At 21.6% G+C, this 22,427-nt stretch overlaps 5 protein-coding genes across 5 annotated transcripts; 1 reads left to right on the top strand and 4 right to left on the bottom strand.

The window, feature by feature from the left end:
* Positions 1-286: 286 nt before the first annotated feature.
* On the bottom strand, positions 287-1,388 carry PY17X_0947801 (PIR protein; the record flags this gene model as incomplete). The annotated part of the gene is made up of 3 exons (XM_022958011.1): positions 287-382; positions 473-1,234; positions 1,374-1,388. The coding sequence occupies 3 exons, from the start codon at positions 1,386-1,388 to the stop codon at positions 287-289; spliced, it is 873 nt and encodes a 290-aa protein (XP_022811408.1).
* Positions 1,389-4,255: 2,867 nt separating this feature from the next.
* On the bottom strand, positions 4,256-4,804 carry PY17X_0947701 (PIR protein, fragment; the record flags this gene model as incomplete). The annotated part of the gene is made up of 1 exon (XM_022958009.2): positions 4,256-4,804. The coding sequence occupies one exon, from the start codon at positions 4,802-4,804 to the stop codon at positions 4,256-4,258; it is 549 nt and encodes a 182-aa protein (XP_022811407.1).
* Positions 4,805-7,222: 2,418 nt separating this feature from the next.
* PY17X_0947601 (PIR protein) lies at positions 7,223-9,763 on the bottom strand (the record flags this gene model as incomplete). Its single annotated transcript, XM_034637535.1, has 3 exons — positions 7,223-7,336; positions 7,447-9,639; positions 9,746-9,763. 3 exons carry the CDS (start codon positions 9,761-9,763, stop codon positions 7,223-7,225), a joined length of 2,325 nt encoding a protein of 774 aa, XP_034493489.1.
* Positions 9,764-14,601: 4,838 nt separating this feature from the next.
* Positions 14,602-16,761, bottom strand: PY17X_0947500 (PIR protein; the record flags this gene model as incomplete). Its single annotated transcript, XM_022956126.1, has 3 exons — positions 14,602-15,225; positions 15,314-16,639; positions 16,747-16,761. The coding sequence occupies 3 exons, from the start codon at positions 16,759-16,761 to the stop codon at positions 14,602-14,604; spliced, it is 1,965 nt and encodes a 654-aa protein (XP_022812304.1).
* Positions 16,762-20,940: 4,179 nt separating this feature from the next.
* PY17X_0947400 (fam-a protein) lies at positions 20,941-22,094 on the top strand (the record flags this gene model as incomplete). Its single annotated transcript, XM_034637534.1, has 5 exons — positions 20,941-20,951; positions 21,094-21,295; positions 21,385-21,642; positions 21,774-21,879; positions 21,982-22,094. The coding sequence occupies 5 exons, from the start codon at positions 20,941-20,943 to the stop codon at positions 22,092-22,094; spliced, it is 690 nt and encodes a 229-aa protein (XP_034493488.1).
* Positions 22,095-22,427: the final 333 nt, after the last annotated feature.

Here is a 22,427-nt window from a genome sequence, read left to right as displayed (position 1 = left end):
TTTAATCAAATTAAATCGACATGAACACTCAATTATATGTATTATAACTTATGAATAAATGTAATGTAGCCTTTTTCATATTAATGGCAATGCTCCTTTGGGAGTACATATTTTTAATTTCATCTCTTGATTAAGAATACGGGATGGTATATATATTAAATTAGTGTTTAAATTATAAAAAATTAAATGAGATATAATACTTAGCCCTAACCCGAATATGGGTTCCAAAACATAAAAACTATATAAAAATTATGCAAAAATTATTTATTTCCCAATAAACAGCTTCTTAACATATATTATTTGTCATTTTCTTCTTTATTTTTTTTATTCTTTCTCTTAAACATTGCTTTTGAGATCGTTTCCGAAATCCAAGTAACGAATACTAATATAAAAATTTAAAAAAATGTATAATTTATTTATATTCACAAATTAATCAGTGCTGAATATATTGTTTAATTGACTTATTATTTACCTTATATGCAATTCCCAAGAAAATTGATACGGCAACAAATATAAATGCAATTGGAATTAGTGTCCTTTTTATTAAAAATTTTCGTGAATATGTTGGAAGTAATGGAAAGTTGCTAGATTGAGCATCATTACATACATTTTTAAAATTATAATAATCATTTGATAATGTAGATAATAATTGATTATAGGGGGTGTCTTTACCATTATTATAATCTTCATTAAGTTCATCATATTTTTCAACAAACTTTTTAGCATATTTCAAATAATTCTTGCAATCTGGCTGTTTTGCATCAAATATATTATACATATTACATAATTCATTAAATGCATGATAAAATTTAGACATATCTTTAATACCAATACTCATCAAATTTTGTTTTTTATTTATAAGATCCTTATAACTACTATAATCAGTAACACCATCTATTTTCTTATTATACTTCTCATCATTATTTATATATTGATTATAAAAATCATTTAGATTGATGATTCCCTCATGTGATTTTAGGCTTAATATATAACTTAACCATATGATAATGTACTCAACAATATTGATATTATTTTTTGAATTAATATTAAACGCGTCAGAAGTCCCAAAGAGTTCATTAAACAAATGTAAAAACACAGCATTAATTTTATCGAGATCACTACCACATATTTTATTATTACAATATTCTTTGAAAAGGACATCACTTATAAATTTATAAATTCTACTATTCGGTTCATATATAAAATTCGTCCTTACATAAACGAACTTACGCCACTAAAAAAACATTTAAAAAAAATGATTAGAAATGTGCATTACTGAAAATATTATTAAAATAAAGTTTAATGATATTTATATATAATACGATATCAAAAAGTGTAAAGGAAAACATTTTTATTAAAAAAAATGTATATACCATATGTTCACTCATTATAATCAGGTTTTATTTTTGGTTTGTAAATTGAGTAGAAGCATGTTCTTTTATATGTACTGCACCAAATATGTGACGCAAATACTTTAACCCAATATATATCAGCTGTCTGTAGTTAAATATTTTATATGTTTTTCAATAATTAAATTAATATAGAATAATAAAATAATGTTATTACTAAAGAAACGTTCTATTTGTATTTATGCTAATTAACTAAGTTACCTTAAATAGAGAGTTGCTTAATACAATTTTTATTATATATATATGCAATAAATTTTATACAAAAAATGATATTCTTACTAACATCTGGTATATCTTTATTATAAAAATGGATATCCTCCTATAAAGAATTTAAAGTATTTTTTAACATAAAAAAGGAATATATTTATATCTTATGTTTTGATGATTGTCCTTCAAAAAATTAAATGCTGTATAAATCTAAAAGAATAAAAATTATATTATTACTATAATCCTTAAAATATATAAATAGTCTATTTTTTAAATATATTAAATATTTAAATACTTGTTTCTAATATTATATATCACTGTTTTATTAAAATTATAATATTTTCAAATTAAGTTATTTTACTTACATCTATATGCAAATTATATAAATTTATATTGTTTTTAATGAATGTATATAAATTCACAATTCATTTTAATCAGTTCTATAACTTTATTTTTATTCCTACATATTCCAATTTAGAAGTATTCTTTATTTAGTAATTTTATAACGTTTTCTATATTTTTCCACCGTTAAAGCGGCAATTAGCACTGAACCCGTATTTATAAGCTTAAATAAGTCTTTTAATGCATGTTTTTTTAAAATTATACTTAATAGATATTAAATATTAATATATAAATAACTATTGACGAAAATTTTTAAGTATATATAAAACTATGTTTAATTATGTTGTTATATTGCCCTTTTAGATGAGAGAGATAAGATATATTTTCTCTTTTAATATATATATTTAGATAAATATTCGTTAAATCTTTTACATTGTTCATTTTTATCTTATATGTTTTATGGTTATTGTTATCAATGTATATACATTCAAATAATTTATTAAAAATTCTATATTTTATTAATTCTATGATAAAGAAATGCTATTTTAGATTAAAAAAATGACATTTCATTAAACACTTATAATAGAATATGCGTTAATATAGAATTATAAAAAGACATTAACACTAATTGAGTCTTTAGTTTTTTCTCCATTTATCCAAGTTTTTAAAATATAAAACCATATATCCCCAATTGAATCTTTAACAAAATATATAACATTGATACCTATGTAATGTATTATTATGTGTCTTTTCGATAAAATTAATATTTAATTATATGAAGTTTCCACAATAAAGAAATATTTTAATATTGGTTATTAGTAGAATATTTTACTAGTTTATATATATAGGCGTATAATAATAATGCTATTCTATCTTCCATATTATTTATAATTATTAGAACACAATATGATATGAAATTTAATTAATATACTTATATTTTTTCTTTTAACTATTTAAAATATAATTTATTTATACCTAAAAACTATAAAGTTTAAAAATTATAGTTAATAATTTAATATTATACCTTTATAGAAAATAAATTAATGTATATAAAGCAAATTTTATTAATACTAATTAATTTTAATACAAATATAAAGGGAATACAAAAAGATAATAGTATCTACAATTAAAACTTAAAAAATATTATATATAGTGTGATTTTTGTTGTATTACAAAAAATGTTAGATGCATAACAATCTTTTATAGACTATGTTATATTGTCGATTCTCGATCGATATTCATGAATTTATTTTTTATGATTATCTATTATATATTATTAGTGTGTTTAATTAACATTAAAAATATAATCATTAATATGAAGGTATATTATAATGTAGGTAATTGTTCCAAATAAACCGAATTATAATTTATACCATGATATATAATAATATTATACAGTTCGGATATCAAAATAAAATTTAAATTAAAATAATTGTGATACAAATTAGAAGTTTTCCTAAATAAAATATTTTATCATATAAAGAAACATATTGTTTTATTCATGATTCAATATAGCTCTGGGTTAACAAATCTTATATAATAGATAATAATGGTTCTTATGTATATTAGCCAAAAATAGTAATAAAATATATATGAACTAATTAGACATAAGTATTATAGCTTATAAATATGTTATGCGATCCCTTTCATATTTGCGTATGCCCCTTGTTTGTTGAATATTTGTAACTTTTGAACTTCATCTCGTGATTAAACATACGAGATTGTACATATATTTAATTAGTGTTCAAATTATAAAAAATTAAATGTAATATAATACTTAATCCTAACCCGAATATGGGTCCTACAAACACAATCCTGACCCACAACATAAAAACTATATAAAAATTATGCAAAAATTATGATCAAAAATTGCCTATTTCCAAATGGACAGCTTCTTAAAATATATCAATCATTATTAATCTTCGAATAATATATTAATGATCAGTTCTCTTCTTTATTTATATTCACAAATCACTCATTGCTGAATATATTTTTTAATTGACTTATTATTTACCTTATAAGAAATTCATAAAAAAATTTCTATTGCAATAAATATTGATAAAACTATAAATAATTTGTTTGCTATCGACGAACTTGATGAAATAACTTCAGAAGTTTGTGTTTTTTCTATCGTTGGGAAGGATGAAAGCTTGGAACAATTAACACTACTGCATTTTTTTTAAAATTATTATAATCAGTTGATTAAGTAAACAATACTTGATAACATGGACTATCTTCAGTAATATTGGGATCTTTGTTAAGTTCTTCATATTTTTCAACAAATTATTTAGATTTTTTTAAATAATTTTTGCAATCTGTATTTTCTTTTTTATACTCACTATACATATTACATAAATATTAGATATAATTCTCATATCCATATTAATCAAATCTTTTTTTTTATTTATAATATCCTTATAATCAGTAGCATCTTTTATAGCCTTATTATACTTTTCATCACTATTTATAAATGTACTATAAAAATATTTTAGATTGTTGGTTCCATCATTATTCTTTAGGCTTAACATACATCCTACCAACATCAGAATGTATCCAACATACTCCTTATTGTTATTTTTAAAATTCATTATGTTTCCAGGAATTTTGTATGCTTCAATAAATAAATGCATACACAGAGGGTTAAGTTCATCAAAAATCCTGTTACATTTATATTTTTTTGATTCTCTACCAAAAGGGGAATACCAAATGTAAGGTTCATTTTTCGAACGTATTGTATCCAAATAAAATTTGTCTTTATTAAAAAGATGATCAACATTTTGAAATATCATACAGTAAGAAAATTTATTAAAATAAAGTTTAATAATAATATACAGGCAATATATCATATAAAATTTAAGGTGATCGTTTTTATTTAAAAATAATGTATTTACCACTTAGACATTGTAATGAAATTTTGTTTTTAATCTGCATATTAAATGACATCGTATCATTTTTATATAAAACCTATATACTATACCAAAATAAGTTATACAATTACGTGTCTTTCTATATAAAATTTTTAGTTAATCATATTGTTAATCTTAAATTAGTATATAATATAGTAGTGTATGGGGAATAACATATTTATTTTTATGATAGTTTAGATAAATCTTCTAAATTTTCATTCTTTTGAAAAGCTTTGATCATATGCATAATATCATTACACATATCTATATAATCTCGGAATAATAATGTATATCATTGTATTTGTAGGTTTACATATGGGGACAAGATGTATTATATATTAGTTTTAATAAAGTGATTCCAACCTTATATGACTGTAAATATATAAAAAAATAAAAATGTATTATATCTCATTATTCAATATAATTTATTGATATTCGTTATTATTTTGTAAGGAATATTATATCTTTTAGTATTAGCTCTAGTAAATATGACATACATTTTATTTAAATTATAATACTTAAATATTAACTTAGTGTTATTTATTTTTCTAAATATATTACACATGGTTTTATATCTGTTTAATTTATCCATATTAATTAAAAGCATTTTTCATAATGTGCAATAAGTTTGTTTTCACCCTAATATTCCTTTATACACAAATACATTTAATGAATAATTTCGAGTGGGGTATTTTATGTATCTTTACAGAATTTAAAAAAACAAATAATATTCAGTTAGACTAATCGAGGTGATTATAAACTTAATAAACCACAGTATATAATTTCGATTTGTAATAATAGTTTGTATATTATACTTTCCATTATTTTAACCATTAACAAATAAGAAAACTTATTATAGTCTATAAAATGAAGTTGTTTTCATATATTTTTCTTAAACCAATTATTTCTTAATTTTAGAATTTATTCATACATTAGTTTAATAATCAATTCATTTGGAAAGCAATATAACATGGTTTTACTTTTTCTTTTGTAATTTTCTGACAATGACCTAAGTAAATATTATATATTGGATATTTTCTAACAAAATTATATTTAATAATAGGAAAATGTTCATTCAAAGGAAACTATATAATTGCTAATAGAATTAATAATACATGATTTGATAGTGTTAATACTAATATCATCACATTAAAGCTTAAATAAATGTTGCAATATTTCATGTGATATTTATGCACACAATTTTGATTTTGTCACCCGTTTAATAATATATATAATGGATTTACACCCATATAGGTATATCAAATAAACATAATGCATTTGTCCGTATTTAATAATATATTCATCTAATATTGTTGTTGTTTTGGTTATAGCATTGTATACTACTGTGGCATAATTAATGCACTCAATATAATTAATTTAAATAAATGCAGAATATTTTCATGATTCGTGTATGTATAATAGAAAAAATATAATACTCAAACATATTAATTGGAATATAATTTTCCCATAGTATTTGCATTATTATATAATTATATTATTTTCTTGAAGTAAATAATATTTTTATGTTTAGTCAATAACACAATATTTTATATGTACATATATTCGAATAATAACCCTAATTCTCTATACCCAATTTTTTAATTTTTATAAAAATTATTAAAAACAAAATACATTAAGAAATTTTATTAATATACTTATATATTTCATTTTATTTAATTTAAAATATGATATATTTCATAGTTATATATATAACAACAAACCTTAAATGTTGATACGTTATATAATATTAAAATTTTATGCCAAATAAACAAATAATATAAAACAACTTATATTCATGTAAATTAAAATTTAAAAGAAGCATAAAATATTTAAATACAAAAAAATGAGCATTATTTATATTAAATTTTAAAAAAGTTATTATACATACACTATAATGTATTTTTGATATGAATACATGTATTAAGTATAATAACAAATTCCACATTAGTAATATCATTTGCATAAAATATTCATGTTGTGTTTTAATCATATTTAAATTGTAAGGACAAATCAAATATGAGTATTATATTTTATGAAATATGTTTCCTTTATGGGAATCTATAATATTAATATTCATTTCCTGTTTGTGTTAAAATATTCTTCACATAGATGCTTCAAATTTTGGAATATGACATGTATATTTTTTATTTTTTATAATGTATTACTATATATATTTAAACTGTGTTTTCTATTATAATCGAATTTAGAAAACTTTCATAGACAAATAAATATTATCACATTATAAAAAATTAAATAAAAATATAACTCAAAACCCTGCCATATAATTTTCCTCTATATGTTTCTATATACTTAATAATATCATTATCTTATCACCTCAATTTATAATTATCCCATTGGTTATTTTCGATGAATGCATTTCAACTTTTCGGTATTATTTTCATCACACATTTTTCTGATCTTTTTCATTTTTTTTTTTTTTTTCTCCTTTTTTCTCCGCCCAAATCCTAAACACTAACATAAAAATAGTAAAAATATATAGTTATTTGTCTTTTATGTATACATAAAATATGTAGTAATACATATTTTTTAATTTTCTATTTAATAATTTTTTATCTATTTACCTTATACATAACTGCTAACATAACGAGTATTGCAATAACTATAAATGAATATAAAATTAATTTGCTTTCTTTAAATAAATTTACTGGAAATCCTTTTTCAAATATGCCATTTTGTACCTTGATTTCAGATATGTCTCTTTGTACGTTGATTTCCGAAGGAATTTGCCCAATTTCTTGATAATATGTTATATTGATAGAATCCTTTGAGGAATCTTTAGGAGCTAGAATTGGTGTTAATTGTTCAGTTGCAATTATTTGTCCTTTACTTTCAGTTTCACTTATTTTGCCTTTATCTTCAAGATTTGTTTCGTGGATTCCACCTTCAGAATTTATTTCTTGGCTTCTACTTTCAGGTTCTTTTTCTTGGCTTACACCTCCAGGATTTGTTTCGTGGCTTCCACCTTCATGTTGTTTTCCATGGTTTTCATCAGTTTTTTTGTCAATAGATTCTGTCGATGAAGATAAGGGCATTTCTGATGGGCTATCAGATGGAGGTAAATCATCTTCCGAATCTTCTAGTTGAATGCTATTATCAACTGATGGTAATGTAACAGTTACTTTATTTGATTGAGTAATTAAATCATTAGCAACATTATTAAATACAGAATAACCCTTTGTTAAGCTAGTTGATGCACTTTCATATAAACGATTTCCATATTTAGTAAGGTTTTTATAAAAAGATGAAACATGCAGTTTATAGAAATCATATAAAACATTCGTTTGTGTGATTTTTTTTATAGTTTCATAGCTCGTCAATGAGTTTTCTTGTTTATATGCAGGTTGTGTCAGATTCTCTATATTTTGTGCCCCTGGCTGTGATAGTGTCTGTGATTCTGACTGTGATACTGTCTGTGGTACTGGCTGTGATATTGTTTGTGATTTTATATGTGATCCTAGCTGGGGTTCTGGTCCTGGCTCTTGCCCCAGCTGTGATTCTATCTGTAGTTGTGATTCTAACTGTGTTGGTGATTCTGTCTGTGGTTGTGATTCTGTCTGTGGTTGTGGTTCTGGGTGTGTTGGTGGTTCTGGATGTGTTGATGATTCTGTCTGTGTTGGTGATTCTGGCCGTGGTTGTGGTAATGGTGGTGATTCTGAATGTGGTTGTGGTTGTGGTTGTGGTTGTGGTTGTGGTTGTGGTTGTGGTTGCGATTCTGGTGATGGTGGTGGTTGTGGCTGTAATTTCGGTTCTAATTGAGGTAGTTCTTGAGATAGTGCTTGATCTTTTGTTTTCGGTGACAAAATTTCTTTTGTTGTTTCTATAGAAATTCCTTGAAATTTTCCATTATTTTCTGGTTCATTTCCTGAAATTTTTGATGCACCTTCTGAAACTGATTGTTCCTCTCTTTGGATTGATCTTTGATCCACTGTATTTTGTAGTTTGGTGGGTTCTACAATATTCTTCTCTTCGGTTTTATGATCTTTTTGCTCCTCTTGAGTGTTGTTTTCCTCCGGAATTTCGGATATATCCTCATCTTCCAATTGATCATTTGGATCATCGAAGTCAAATATGTTTAAATTGTCCGTAGAATGTGAATCTTTTTCATTCATTTTTGTAAGTTCTAGAAGACGTTTTTCTATCTTATTTTTTTTATCAGTATCATTCTCAATAGCCAAAGTTCTAAAGTCGTCATATATTTTTTTTAATTTGTCCAATAGATGTAGCTGTGAATCATGTTTAGAAAAGGCCTTGTAAATTTTTCTATATTGATTAAGACACTTGACAGAATACGTATAAATTTTCTTATGTTTTTCATTATTATTATTATAATATGAAATTATATTGCATATATGTTTAAGTAACGTATACAATTCATTCATATACCTAAGATTAGTATCTTTCACACCTCTTACATCATTTAAAATATCCCATTGTCTAAAATTCCCCATAGATGTCTCTAAATATTTTTCATAAGCCGAACTTAAAGTAATTTTATTGACGTCGGCATTTTTTCTGTTTTTAGCTATCTTAAATAAATTATGAGCTAACCACATCATAAAATGTTCATAATAACCGCTTTCTTGATTGTAAAAATTTGTAAACAAATACATGCTCAAGGCACCAATACTTTCAGCCCTATTTGAGCATGGTTTATTATTGGGGCAATATTCACGATATTCTGGCGAGTTGTTAATTTTTGTTTGTATCCCAGTACTACCACTCAAAATTTTATCAGCTTCAAGAAATAACTCACACTAAGAAAATTATATATAAATTAATAAAAATATGTATTCATACAAAATTTGTTGAATAAAATTTAATGTTATTTGTAGACAAATCAAACACAATAAAATTACTTACCACTGTTTCGTCGTCCATTGTAATGAAATTTTGTTCTTTATATGTAGATTGACATCATATTGTTTTTATATAAAATATATATCCTGTAAATGATTCTCCTATATCACATTTATAGTATTAAACCCATTGAAAATTTTAATAATAATTTAAAATTAATATGGAATAATAATACAATAATATTAATAGAGCAATGTTATATTTACTTTTATTATCATTTACTAAATTGTCTTAAATTATGGTTGATTTAATACATATTTAACCATATGTATATATAATACAATTTATGCATAAAATCAATATTACTAATAATATTATACATAATCAATTTTATTATAAAATATTAAGGAATTTTATAATGAATTTAAAAAATATATACATAAACATATGCTTTAATATAGAACATAAACAACGTCCTAAAACTTAAATACTGTATAAATCAAAAAATTAAGAAAGTTGTTATTAAAATCCTTAAAAATATATAAATTTTCATTTTTTAAAATATATTAAATTTTTATATACTTGTTTCTAATATTATATATCACTGTTTTATTAAAATTATAGTATTTTCAAATTAAGCTGCTACATGTTCTATCCAAATTACATAATTTTAATAGTATTTTTATTTAATATAGATAAATCCATAATCCATTTTAATGAGTCCGACAACTTTATTTTTATTACTATATACTTCAATTTAGAATTATACTTTATTGGATAATTTTACAACCAATTTTGCGTACCATGTCCACTGTTAAAACAACAATTAGCACTAAACCCGTTTTATTAAACTATTTATAAGTTTAAATAAGCCTTTGAACGTAAATAGTTTTAAAATAATAATTAGTAAATATTAAATATATAAAATATAAATAACTATTGATGCTAATTTTAAAGTATAATAGAAAACTATGCATAATTAGATTGTTATATTTACATTTTAAATAGGAGAGATCAGATAAGCGTGTTTTTTAAGATAAAACTGTTGTCATATAAGATTTACCTATCCTACATAGTTTAATTATGTTTTATATTTTTTACCATTAAAATTTTCAACTCATGTATACATTAAAAATAACTTATAATTATTTTATAAATATATAGTTTGCTTTTATATTTTATAATAAACTATATTTAGTTCTATGATGAAAAACTATAGAATTATTAATATTATTTTGCATGGTAGCGTTAATTCTAATATTGCAACATTAAAAAAACACCAAGCCAAAATTATAACATTTCATTTGATTTTTTGTGCATATAATTTTAATCTTATTACAAGTTTAATAGTATATATTAACGTATTTGAATCATATTAATTTAATGATTTTTTCGTATTTAATACTTGATCTATTGTTATTACTATTATGATGTTGTTTGTATATCATTGTATAGTACAACGAAACAATTAGTGCACTCAATAAAAATCCTTTAAATCAATGTACAATATTTCATAGTTTCATAGTTTTTAAATAAAATATTTTAAAATATATATTATTTCGCAATAACAATATATTTAAATTATAAATTTAGAGTTTTTATATATACAATAACCTAATAAAAATATTATTAGTTCAAATTAATTATTACATGCTTTTTCTGTATATTTTGCATTAATATATAATTGTATATACTTCCCAAATTTAACTTATTTCAGTCTTAGTCATGGATACAATATTATATATATATTAGAACAATAACGACATCCTATCTATCATATTATTTATAATTATTAGAAAAATTGTTAGAACAAAATATGATATGAAATTTATTAATATACTTATTTTTTTCTTTTAGCAATTTTAAAATATAATTTATTTATACCTCAAAACTATAAAGTTTAAAAATTAATAATGATTAATCTAATATTATACCTTTATAATAAATAAATTAATGTATATAGAACAATTTTTATAATTTGAATTTAAAACATTAGGATAAAATGGTACTATATATAATCGAAAATTAAAAGGATAGTATACATATATATATATAATGTAATTTTTATGTATTACTAAAAATGTTAGATGCATAAAACATCTTTTATAGACAACATTGTGATATCGATTCTCTGTCTATATTATATGAATCTATATTTTATGACTATCTATTATATATTGATAAGATGTTTAATTAGCAATAAAAATATACCCATTAACATGAAGGTATATTATAATGTAGACAATTGTTTCAAATGAATATAATTATAATTTGTATTCATTTATAAAAAAACATGGGCGTCAATATTACTACCAATAAATAATTTTTATAAAATTAACTGCACTTCTCAGATTAAATTAATTATTTTAATATTTAAAAATATAATAGATATGTTTTATATAAAAAACTATCCATTATCAAAGAAATTTTGTAAAGCAAATGGAAAAAAATATATATTTTTATATTATTTTCTTACTTTTATATTTTTATTTTAAATGATTGATTTTCTATCAGATAAAAACAGCATTGTTTTTTTCTATTATATATAAATGTAAGTATATATGTAATTCCATACGTAACGGGATGTCTTATAAATTTTAATTTGAGTTTAGTCAATTATAAAAATATAAAACTAGCGTATTCATAATGTTATATATTAAAAATATCATATATATAGTATAACTAAAATTATTTATTTTTAGACATTATAATATTAATGATATTTTTTATATTCATTATTGATGAAAACTTCTGTTATTGATGTCGTTTTGTAATTGAATTAATTAAATAAAAAATATATTAAACTTATAAATATGATAAAAATATGCATATTACCGTTTAAATAAATTGTTTTTGTACTTTATTGGAGAAAATCATTAGCTTCAATTTTAATTATACTTGTCCAGATTTTCAAGTTGTTAACTTTTAACTAAAAAAATGCTAATATATATTTTAATATTTTGTTTGTAAAGTTCCAAAATGAATAAGTTTTATATTCAAATTGTTTTGTTTCTTTTAACCATCTCCATATATATGAACAATAAAACCCTTGCAATTGAACTTGGTCCAGGAGAAGATGCAACACCCGAATCAACATATCATTATCTTACGTAAGACAATACAACAATATATATATATTACATATTTCGTTATGAAAATATTAAATATACGCCAGTACAACAATGTTATAATATAAATACAATAACTTTTGTACGCATAAAAAATGTCCATTTTGATCAATGATAGTCCAGAAGAAATATATGAAAAAAACAAGCACTTATTATGTACCAATTCAGAAGAAATTATACAAGCAGGTGAAGTTGTGAACGAAGCTGTATCACAATTAGAATATCATGCTATAAGTATGGATGGTTATGAATTTTTTAATAACAATCCTAATAGTAGTATGCCTTTTTATAACAAAAAACACCAAGACTATATAAATATTGAAAAAATTCATTTTAAAGTTGATGATCCCGATGATGTATAAATTAACAAACAATATTAAAGTTGTATACCAAATTAAAATTAAATAATTATTATAATTTATATACATATATTTCTCTTTGTTTCCATTAGTATAATGAAGTAATAAACATGTTATGGGATCCCGATTATGCCATTTTTTTCAATACTGACTTTGTTAAAAGTATACAAAACATAAATAATTAGTCACATCAACATATTATTGTTACTATTTATTCGATATTTCGTGATTTATTATTGTCATTGTTATATGATACTATTTATTGTTTCCCATGTCTTCAAACTTATAATATTTTAATTTACATAATGCAAAATTATTATTTTTTTTTAAAGTTACCCGTGTGTACAATCCAAATCTAGTAATGATACAACAACGTTACAAAAAAAAATTCGGACGCCGTCAAAGATATTTTTATGCTTTAGCTACAAAGGTTGAAGTAAGGAAAACTTTCCTTTTCTATTTCGTTATAAATCATATTTTTCGTATTATTCAAATACACTTTTATTAATTTTGTAGATATCAGAAAACAAAACTATAGTAGTCATGAGTTCAGCAAATATAAATGAGCACAACCCTTCCAATAAAGAATATAAAAACGAAATTGTAAAAAGCGCAAATTTATTCAAAATTGACATTGATTCTGAAGAAGATATTAGAAAAGGAAAATTAAAAAAAACGTTTGCTAATTTAATTGGATATCTCATTGAAAAAAGAGACAGATATATTCATATCATCTATGTTGGCTCTGTAAGCGATATACAAATTTTAATAATATAATAATTTATTTCAACAATTGTTAAAAAATATTGTTTTAAATAAATGTGCATATTTATAATGTATAATATAATTTGCAAAAAATTAAACATTTTATATATTCATCCATTTATTTTTTTTTTCTTAGATTGAAAGACATAGTTACGGTTTCCTAAAAGCATTATTGGAAAAGCTTTATATATAAACATATATTTCATATATATTTTTCAGAACCGTAATATTAGAAGATTTATGTTAATAAAACGATGTATTCTCATGAATGGCATTTATTTATTGTTTCTATTGCTTTCATTTTTCTTATAAAACTCAAAATTTTAATTAAAAAATAGTTATTTTCAAATAATGAATACTAATATAAAATGCCAAGAAACCTATGATTTTTTCGTTACTAAATAATTTTATAAACTAATATATTTTTAGAGTTATAGAAAAGGAAGTTATAATTGAAATCAAATGAATCAGTCATACAATACTGTTTTATATATATTAATAAAATACATATATTTATATTATAACGTTACACAAAATATATTTTTTAATTGTCTATATAAGCCAAATTACTTATATTAATATGCAGTTTAATTATTATTTTTAATACTTATATTGAATTTTAAGGTCGATCCAAAGAATCTGAACCCAAAACTATTAATTATATTTATTATTCTAAAGAATCACCTTTTCTTTTATAAACATAAAAAATAAATAACAAAAATAAAATAATAAATGGTACAGGATCGGCCTTCATAAGTTTATATATATTTAATAATGGATATTTTTCCCAATAAATGGAATTTATAAAATGTTTAGCCTGTTTTTTTTGAGTAGATAAATCTATAAACTTTTTATCCTGTTTTTTTTGAGTAGATAAATCTATAAACTTTTTATCCTGTTTTTTTTGAGTAGATGAATTTATAAACTTTTTATCATGTTTTTTTTGAGTAGATGAACTTATAAATTGTTTATTCTGTTTTTTTGGAGTGGATGAATTTATAAATTGTTTATCCTGTTTTTTTGGAGTGCATGAATTGGTAAGCTTTTTATCCTGTTTTTTTGGAGTAGATGAATTTATAAACTGTTTATCCTGTTTTTTTGGAGTAGATGAATTTATAAACTTTTTACCCTGTTTGTTTTGAGTAGATAAATTTATAATTATTTGCATTTGTTTTTTTCGATCAGTTGGGTTTATAACACTTTCTGTCGTTTCATTTGTACCAAACATATTTATAGCCTTTTTCATCTTTTTTTTTTTCTTCGATTTCTTTCTCCATCCAAATGGCAAATACTAACATAAAATTATGAAAAATATATAATATTTTATAGTGAGGAAATATTTTAAAAATTGTATACTTCACAATTTTCTTTTTATTTACCTTGTACATAATAACTAAAGCAATGGGTATTAAAAGAATTAGAATTGAAATTCCCATTTTCTTGTATACGTTGAGTGGATTATCACCTATTTCTGTTGTTCCACCTCCTGCTACTTCGGATACTGCATTTTCTGGTTTCGTCACTTGTCTTGACACTGGGTTTTGAGAGCTTCCTTGATCCCTTTGATCCAAATTTCCTTTTTCAGATGTGCCCATAGATAATTGCGATGTGGCAATTTGTTCCTTAGGACCTGATAGTGATGACGGTTCAGATGGATCAGATGAGTCAGATGGATTTTCTTGAGATGATGATGGTTCACCTCCTGTTTCTTTTTTCTCAGGCATACAATTATCTAATATAGGAGTTTCTATTGTTTTTTTAAGTTGTTCATTCATATAACTAATCGTGATATCAGCATAATTTTTTAATCTACCGTAAAAATTTTTTAACGTTGGAAATACATTTTCATATAAGTTATCTCTAATATTAGTAAACATAATACTAAAAAATGAACTATAAATTTCAAATGCATTTTTAAAATCTATATGTCTCGAGGTATCTTTGCCTTTCTCTAAATCATTTTGTGTCTTCACTTCATTGAACTCCACTTTTAGAACTTTCGATGAACTTGTTGCTTCTTTACCTAATTCCTCACAAGTTTTTATTTTTTCTATCTCTATAATTTCTGGAAAATTTTTTTTGGTATCATTATCTTTTTTAAATTTCTCATAAGCATTTTTTAAAGTCACCAATACATTACAATAATATTCATCTTCAAAAAATTTTTTTTTTTTTAAAACAAGTTGTATGTATAGTTTTATCCAATCATTAACAAATTTTGAAAAATTGGAGCAATTTAAAGGATCGGTGGTATGTTTAGTAATTGCATTACACAGCTCATTAAGTAACTCATAAAGTTTACGCATTTCATTAATTTTAATTCTCATTATCTTTTTTTTACTATTGATATTATTAATATATTTGTTATAACGTGTATTATCGTCTATAAATGTGACATAAAAATCTCCCACGCTTCCGTAGCTCCCTTTTTTAATTAGTTTCATTTTATTACTTAACCATAGCATAATATACGTGATATATTCGTTATTTTCATTTTCAGATTCTTTATAATATTTTCCATTGAATAAGTTATTAAGTAATAATAAAGTAGTACCGTTAACTGCTTGAGCGATAGTTTGACATTCTCCTTTCTCTTTTTTCTTGTTATTTTGACAATAAGTATTATATTTTTGATTAGAGTCATGATCCTTCTCGAAAAGAAAATTATCAGGCAAATATTCCTCAACTTCTTTAAATGCATCACACTAAGAAAATATTATAAAAATTAATGAAATATTATGAAATTTAAGTTAACTTATAAACAATGCAAAAATAATAAAATAAAATTCATTTTATTAAAAAATGTGTATACCACATTGCGCGTCATTATGCTGGATTTTATTTTTAATCTGTAAAAAAGTTGTCATAATACTATTTTGTACATAAGGAATGTATTGTAATAAAATAAGTTGTCCGGTTAATGGTCTTCTATATAATTAATATATATATATTTAAAGATATTCTATTAGTTTTAATACTAAATTAACATGTTATAATAATAGTATTAAAAAGGTATTTAATTTTTATTTATGACAATCACTAAATTTCCTTAAGCGGTTATTTGTTTAATATTTTTATATCTATATATAATACATTTTACACGTAATATAAATTTTTTAAATAATATCTTGAATAACTATAATGCACAAATTCATGGAATGTCATAAAAAAAATAGATTAAATTTGTTTCATATAATAATATATTTATATTATAGGTTTACACATGAAAATAAATATATATTCTCTACCTTTTTAATAAAGAAGTTTCAAAACTTATGTTAATATAAATATATAAAGAATTATAAATATATTATTACTATAACTGTTAAAAGATATTTTAATTTATTTTATTATTTGAATGTCAAATATTTATATATGTTATTATTCCATATTGGATGTTTCATTTTTTAATATCATATCTAATAATATAAAACAAATTACTTATTTATAGAATAGGATAGCACTAGTATTTTTCTAAATAAATTATACGTAGTTTGTATTTATAATATAATTAATATATATATATATATATATTATAAAGCCATTTTATAATATGTAATAACTTTATTTATACACAAATATGCTTTATTAAATAATTTTAGATGTATCTTTTTAAAACTTGGATAATATAAAACTAATTTTAATTTATAAAAGAATCTATATGAAATTCCTTTCATGTAGTTTACTTAAATTTTATAGGTTTATAATTTTAACATTTGCTTTTTATTTAGTGACGATAATAAACTTTTAGAAACAATATAACCGATTTTCCCATTATAGTGCACATTTCTACTTATAACCTAAACATATTATATACTACATATTTTATAATAAAAAATTTGATTCAATATAGAAAAACCATATTTTTAAGAAAACTATAGAATCATTAATAAAATTAATATTATTTTTTGGTGTTGTTAATTCTAATATTATCGTATTAAAAAAATACTTAGTTAAAGGTTATAATATTCATTTGATGTTTTGTGCATACAATTTTAATCTTATCTCCCGTTTAATAATATATATGACTACTGTATATCCATGGGATAGAATTAAATAAGCATAATATGTTAATCTAATATTATTATTGTTGTTACTAATGATATATCACTGTTTACTACAATGAAATAATTAATGCACTCAAGAGGAATAATTTAAAACAATTAAGAATTTTCCTTGTTTCAATGTTTTAAAGTATAACATTTTAAAAAATATATATTATCTCGTAAAAACATTATATTTAAAATATATATTTATAAGTTTGTGCATATATAATAATCTAATATAAATATTATTAGTTCAAAGAAAATTAATTATTATATATTTTTTCTACATAATTTATATTAATATTTAATTATATGAAGTTTTTACAATAAAAAAATATTTCAATATTAGTTATTGTAAATTATTTTACTATTTTATATGTATATATATATAATAACAACTTTAGTTCTATTTATCATATTATTTATAATTATAAGAAAAATTATTAGAACAATTATTAGAACAATTGTTAGAACAATTATTAGAATAATTATTAGTACAATTATTAGTACAATTATTAGAACAATTATTAGTACAATTATTAGTACAATAATTAGTACAAAATATGATATGAAATTTTATTAATATACTTATCTTTTAACTATTTTAAAATATAATTTATTTATACCTCAAAACTATAAAATTTAAAAATTAACAGCGATTAATCTATTATTATACCTTATGATAAATAAATTAAAGCATATAAAACAATTTCTACTATTACTAATTAATTTTAATAAAAATGTAAAGGAAATGCAAAAAGAGAATAGTAACTACAATTAAAACTTTAAAAAACGTTAGAACCATAATAATATTACATAGACGATGCTTTGCTGTCGATTCTTGATCTATATTTTATGATTATCTATTATAGATTGCAATATGTTTAATTAATCTTAAAAATATACCCATTAACCTGAAGGTATATTATATTGTAGATGAATGTTCAAAATGAATATAATTATATGTTATAACCTCACATATAAGATTACTATATAGTTTGGTTGGAATTTTATAATTTAAATAAAAATAATAGTGACATAAATTATAAGATTTACTAAATAAAGAAACATATTGTATTATACATAATTCAATATAGTTACAGATTAACAAGTTTTATATAATAGGCAATTATGATATAGCATAATATGAATTCATATATAGTCAATATCTATATTAATATATACAATATAAATATTTTACTTTAACCATATTATATCGATATAAACATTCAATTATATATGTTATAGCTTATGAAAAAATGTTATACAACACCTTTCATATTAATGGTTATGTTCCTTTGGGGGTGCATATTTGGACTTATTTTCGATATTAAACATACAGATATAGTATATGTATTTAATCAACATTTATAGACAAATAAATATGATCAAATTATAAACAAATTAATAAAAATATATCCCTAACCCAAAACATAGATTCCATAGAACAAAACTATAATCCACAGTACAGAACCATGATCCAAAATACGAATTCCCCAAAACGCATCTCTAAACTTGAAGCCTAATCCCAAACAAAACCAAAAAAGTAATGCATAGAGAAAAATCATTTATTAATCATTTTATTTATTATTTTGTATCTAATTATCTTCATTCTTAATTAACAACATTCCTCAGACGTAATTTAATGTATTTTATATAATGCAAATATATTTTTAAGAAGTTTATTTTTTGTATATTTTATATAACGTACATTTTTATGAAAAAATATAACATAACGTTTTTAGGGTTTATAAGATATCAGAAAATATTAAATAATAAAATGTATTAACACATTTGTTTTTTTGTCTTCACGATTTAAAATATTACGAAAGGTTACCCTTAAACACACTATATTATATACATTTTGAGGATATTTAAAAATATAAATTCAGTTTGTTTTCTTCTATTTTGGATAGTTTTTATTTTATTAATTTATGCTAAATATAGAGTATATATTGACTCAATTGTGATCATGATTTAAATTATAAACACATAAAATGAAAAAATTCACTTTTTAAATGTTTATAAAGTTTACAGTTAAAATTTTATCATAATTTTTAGCAATATGCTATTAATTGTGTACTTGCTATAATTAAAAAATTATATTAATAATAATATATATAGCCTTTTTTATTTATGCCAACTTAAATATACTTGTTATTATATCGAAAATAAAAACACATTTTTTGGTTGTTTTTTTTCATTGCTTTTATAAATTAATATGCTATGCATATTGATTTGCTCATTATTATATTTTAAGTAAAATAATTATATAAGTCATTATTTATAAATAAAAAAATAATATATAGCAATTATATATTTTAAATATATATATTTTCTTATATCATATTTTAATTACCGAAATTATGAAAATTAAATCGAACCAAAAATGTATTACCGAAAAACAAACAGTATATAATAATTTGTATTAATATTATTGTCAATTGCAATTTCATCTGGTTGCATGAAATGCTCGAAAAAACTTCGAAATAAGATAAAGAACTATAATTATACATTTTCTCCATTTCTTATAATTTGTTTACGGTTTGTTATATTATTATAATGACATGTAATTCTCTTAATATTATTTGATAGTAATGTAATATGTATAGAGAGTTTGTATATATAAATTTGTGTAAAACCATAATATGATTTAGTATAGTGTATTTGTTTGTGTTAATAATATATATATTTGAAAACTAAAATTTTAATTATATGTGTATGGGGATATATATTTTTTATGCAAAAAAACAAAGACATTTAATATTAAAAATGCCTTATTAAAAGGAAAAGTAATATTTATACATAATTTTAGTTGTGTCAGATAATTATATTACATAATATTGGTAATGAAATAAATTGAATTGAATAATCCTGAATTAAGAAATACAAATGTGATTTAGATGGTGATCCTAAGAAAGATTGTCTCTGTAATAAAAATGGCTTACTTTTAAAAACATATGGGTGGCTAGTTAAAAATGCTATAGAAATTATATTGTTAATACATGGATTCAAATCTCATACTCAATTAACTTTTATGAAAATAAATTTAAAAATGCCAAATCACGATGAAGGCTTAGTAGTTGACACTGATGATTACTATATTTATATAGTTGGATTGAAAATTTTAATCAAAATGGCTATTCAGTATATGCACTAAATTTGCAAGGACATGGTGAATCACAATCATTTGGAAATTTAAGAAGCAATTTTGATTGCTATAATGATCTAGTTGACGATGTAATACAATATATGAATCAAATTCAAGATGAAATCTCAAATGATAATCAAACGGGTTATGAATTTCATAATATAGTAGCAACTAAAAAAAAAGGCTTCCTATGTATATTATTGAGTATTCGATGGGAGGAAATATTGCTTTATGAATATTACAATTATTAAAGAAAGAAAAAGAAGATAACATTAATGCTAGAGAGGAAAATGATAATAATATGGTAGAATATATTGTTAATGATATGGATAATTCTAATTATCATGCTATAGAAGATATGAATAATACGCATTTAATTGTCAATTCTAATGATTATGGTTCCAATAGTTCATGTGCTAGTACCTCTGATACGGCAAATGCTAGTACTAGTGATAAAGATGAAGGGTGCTATAATTATTTAGATATATTAAAGGTTGCGTATCTTTATTTGGTATGATTATATTTAAAACAATATGGAATACTGGAAATAATTCATTTAAGTATTTTTGTTTACCTATAATAAACTTTATGTCTCGTATCGCACTTCATGTACTAATTCCCCCAAAACTTCATTATAAAAAGTCCGAATATTTTGCTAAAATATATAAACATGATAAATTTCTAAATGATAAAGGAAGAAAATTTAAATGTATTTCTGAGCTTATAAAAGCAACGATCACATTGAATTGTAATATTAATTATATGTCAAAAGACATTCCTTTATTATTTGTGCATTCAGCATAAGATAGTATTTGTTCTTATAAAGGGACTGTTTTGTTTTATAATAAAGCAAATGTTAAGAAAAAAGAATTACATAGTGTTGATGGTATGAACCATTCTACACCGAAAAAGCCAGAAAATAAAGATATTTTAAAAAAAATATTGAATGAATTTCTAATTTAAAAAGGAATGATAAAGATGAAATAGAAAATGGAAAAGAAATTTAAATATAAAATGTCTGTTAATAATGTTTATATTAATTATTGCTTTGTTTTTTTATAAAGATAAATATAACTTTTTCGATTAATTTTTTAAGTCAAAACAAAAAAAGATAATAATAAATATATTATATCCTTTTGCATTATATATATGTTTTTTGTTATTTCAAATTTTTTTTTTAAGTTAAATTTGTATATAGTGATTTTAGATGCTATTTGAAGCTATATATATAATGTGCAGTTATATATAATATTAATTTGTGAATTAATACGAATTAAAATTAATTATTAATAACTT

Source organism: Plasmodium yoelii, assembly GCF_900002385.2.
Source record: "Plasmodium yoelii strain 17X genome assembly, chromosome: 9".
Classification (NCBI taxonomy): Eukaryota; Apicomplexa; class Aconoidasida; order Haemosporida; family Plasmodiidae; genus Plasmodium; species Plasmodium yoelii.
Note: the sequence above shows the minus strand (reverse complement) of the source record. Positions and strands in the feature narration are given on the sequence as shown.